The 3,552-nt window shown below is 52.6% G+C and overlaps 1 protein-coding gene across 6 annotated transcripts in view; it reads left to right on the top strand.

Moving 5' to 3' along the window:
• Nucleotides 1-495: 495 nt before the first annotated feature.
• Nucleotides 496-3,552, top strand: part of fgfr3 (fibroblast growth factor receptor 3) — a 66,135-nt gene continuing 63,078 nt past the window's right edge. For all 6 annotated transcript variants that reach the window (XM_037977647.1, XM_037977645.1, XM_037977643.1 and 3 more), the window contains exon 1: nucleotides 496-902. In XM_037977647.1, coding sequence (XP_037833575.1) covers nucleotides 858-902 — 45 coding nt within the window. In that variant the 5' untranslated portion in view covers nucleotides 496-857. The remainder of the gene's footprint in view (nucleotides 903-3,552) is intronic.

The raw sequence follows: 3,552 nt of genomic DNA, 5'->3' as shown, positions 1-3,552 counted from the left end.
GGGGGGGGGGGGGGGGGGGGGGGGGGTGTTGGGCTTCTTTCTTCGACCTGCTGGGACGATCGTCATCCTCGTTTCGGTTATTTATGACACGTTGACAACCCCCCTCCCCCCCTCCCCTGGACGCAGTGGCACACTCCGTGAAGTCGCCTTCTCCAAACACGGTTTTATGGGAGGTCAGTAATTAGTTTGCAGTTTAAAGTTTCATTGAAATCCACGCAGTGGTTCGTTAGATATTTTGCTAACAGGCACAAGGACGCAGACATGGGTCATTACACGATCGCCCGCCCGAGACAAGATGGAGACAGGAGTAAATGCTGCCTAATTTTGACAAAAAATAACCATTTCTTATTAAATATGTTTGAATCTTTGGATCTCTTTCCATTTTTGTTTCAACAATAAAAGCTCCCGTTCGGCGGCGCGGCTCTTATTTTGAAAGTCCACCCTCCGGAAGCGTCTCGTGCGCCTGAAGCAGGTCTGCTCCGCGGCGGCGGCTCCCCCTCAGACTCCTGCTGACTGCCCGGGAGACGGAGCGGAGCGGAGCCGCCACCTGGAGCCGCTTCCCCCGCGACGAGACGAGGCTCCGCGCCGGAGAGGAGGAGCGGAGCGGCCGGTGTCCCCCGGTGTCCCCCGGTGTCCCCCGGTGTCCCCCGGTGTCCCCCCCCGGGACTCTGAGGACGGTGACAGCGCGGAGCAGCAGCTGAACTTTCAGCTGCGGACTGTTTGTTTCTGCTGGTTTTTTTCTTGGCACCAAACCGGTTTGGACGCGTTCAGACTGGAGGATTTTTCTGGACTTTTCTGGATTTTTATTAAAGTTTCCTGGAGAATAAAATCTTTTTTTTGTTTCTAATGAAAGTTGGATGACAGCTGGAGTCCTGCCTTTCTGTCAAAACGGAAGAATTCAGGTCAGTAATATTATTATTATTATTATTATTATTATTATTATTATTATTATTATTATTATTATTCCAGCTGGTTTTAGTGCCCCCCACCCTTCAGCCCTCAGGTACAGACCCCCTCCCGGGTCGTGGTTCTGTTTGAACCCCGGGTTTTCAGGACGTGCAGAACCGCCGGAGGGTCTCGTGCCTCCGGGCTGGAGGCGCGAGGCAGCAGCTCCTCTGTGCGTAAAAGGCGCGTCCGAACCTCCCTGCTCCGGACCGGGACCGGGACCGGGAGCCCGGAACTCTTTTATTTCAGCTTTTTAGAACACGGATTGGACCGTGTGTGTGCAGGTGTGTGTGCGCGCGCGCGTCCAGTTTGGTGATTTTTACGCACAAAGAGAAACATCTGGAGCAGCTGCAGCTGTTTGTGGAATTATTCTTCTTATTTCCAGATTTAATTTGAGATCAGGAATAAAATAAATCATTTTATTCCCTCAGAGGAGAAGCTCTGATGAAACCAGGCCCGGAAACATGAATTTATTTTTATTTTTTTATATTTTAAATAAGAATAATGAATGAAATTCAAAGAGCCATCCCTGCTGGAGCCGCTGCGGCGGTGACGTCTTCCCAGGCTGCGCACGAGCCCCCTCCCGGCCGCTCCTCTTTTGATGGAGCCTGAAGTTTCTCCTCCTCTCCTCCTGGTTCTGGCCTCAGAACCCTATCATGTCGGGTTCTAACCCGGGAAAATGACGGGATTTGATGGATTTCTTGATCTCTCGCCGCTCTGGTTTGATTCTGGATCATTCCAGGATCATTCCAGGATCATCTCAGGAATGTTTCATGTGTTCATCTGCTGCTGCTGACAGATCTCAGGTCAGTCCAGCAGACGGGATGTGAAGGAAATAAAATGAAATCTAAAATGATGAATAATGTTGGTTAATTCCTGCAGCGAAAAGATGCAACAATAATAATAAATCTTCCTCCTGACGTCTGATTAAAGTGGGAATATTTGGGATCAGAAGCTGGAAACTTCGGGAAGCGCAGCTTTAGATGTCGGAGGCGGGGTTATCTGATATTAATGTTTTAATGTTAACACATGAATTTATTCATGTTGTCACACGAGCTCGACAGGTTTAGGATCTAAAGTTTCTGATGGTTTCATGTCGGCTGACGGACAATCGGATCAGAACTTCATGTTTTTAAGAGACGGGCTGGAAGTCTGCTCCCCCCATGTTCAGTATAAGGCTGGTGGTACAAAGGTCAAAGGTCTCCTGCTGTTTTCTGTGGGGATCCTTCAGTGTGATATGAGCGTGTTCCTCAGAGCTGCACGCCGGAGCCGATCCAGAGCCGGGTCAGAGTTCTGTTCTGAGGAGGAGGAGGAAAGAGAGATAACAGCTGGGGGGAGGGGGGAGGAGTCTGACAGATCTGCGGTTCTGATCGGAACAGGAACCCGAACGCTTCCTTCCACCGACTCGAACAGAAGTCTGTGGTTCTGTTCCGACACGGAGGAGAGAAGAACGGATGTTCATGTTGTCCTCCTGGTTCTTCAGAGGCTCAGTCTGAGTCACACGTTCCTCACATGTTCTCCCTCAGAAACACGGAGATCCTTCTGTTTAGAACCTTCAGCTGCTGCCTCTGGTTCTTTTAGCTGCTGTTCATCTTACAGCTTTTAGCCTCTAGTTAGCTAATATTGTTCATTTTAGCTGCTGTTCTGCTGCCTTTAAGTCAACGTTCTTTTCAGGTTCTTCAGCAATGTTGTGATTTTTAGCTGATGTTTCCGGGAACCTCAGCGTTTGTTCAAACCAGCAGCAGCTTGAAGGTCCTGATGAGCTTAGAACGGACGGAACGCAGAGGGAACGTTGAGGGAACGCTGACAGAACGCAGAGGGAACGCTGAGGGAACGCTGAGGGAGCGCTGAGGGAACAATGAGGGAACGTTGGAACAGGAAGGAGCAGCGTTCCGATCAGAACAGTTTCTTTCTTTGATGTTTTCTCGGCGCTCCGGTTTGTGCGGCGCAGGGAACGTGTTCTCCGTGTTTCTGCCTCCTGACCGTTCCAGATGTTCTGAAGGTTCTAAAAGGTTCTGAAGTGTTTACCTTCGACAGCTGACGAAGCAGAATCCTGCCTGAATGACTGACAGCTGAGGGTTCTAAACCCAGGAACCCCGGCGTCTCTCTGTTAGCAAAATATCTGGACGGGTTCGAACGAAACTCCCAGCCCTCCTGGACGTCAGAACGTCCCGCCGTCAGAGCGTCCCGCCCTCAGAACGTCCCGCCCTCAGAACGTCCCGCCCTCAGAACGTCCCGCCGTCAGAGCGTCCGGCCGTCAGAACGTCCCGCCGTCAGAACGTCCCGCCGTCAGAACGTCCCGCCCTCAGAACGTCCGGCCGTCAGAACGTCCTGCCGTCAGAGCGTCCCGCCCTCAGAACGTCCCGCCGTCAGAACGTCCCGCCCTCAGAACGACCGGCCGTCAGAACGTCCGGCCGTCAGAGCGTCCCGCCCTCAGAACGTCCCGCCGTCAGAACGTCCTGCCGTCAGAGCGTCCCGCCCTCAGAACGTCCCGCCGTCAGAACGTCCCGCCCTCAGAACGTCCGGCCGTCAGAACGTCCCGCCGTCAGAGCGTCCCGCCCTCAGAACGTCCCGCCCTCAGAACGTCCCGCCCTCAGAACGTCCCGC

This window comes from Kryptolebias marmoratus, linkage group LG10 (assembly GCF_001649575.2).
Source record: "Kryptolebias marmoratus isolate JLee-2015 linkage group LG10, ASM164957v2, whole genome shotgun sequence".
Taxonomy (NCBI): Eukaryota; Metazoa; Chordata; class Actinopteri; order Cyprinodontiformes; family Rivulidae; genus Kryptolebias; species Kryptolebias marmoratus.
Note: the sequence above shows the minus strand (reverse complement) of the source record. Positions and strands in the feature narration are given on the sequence as shown.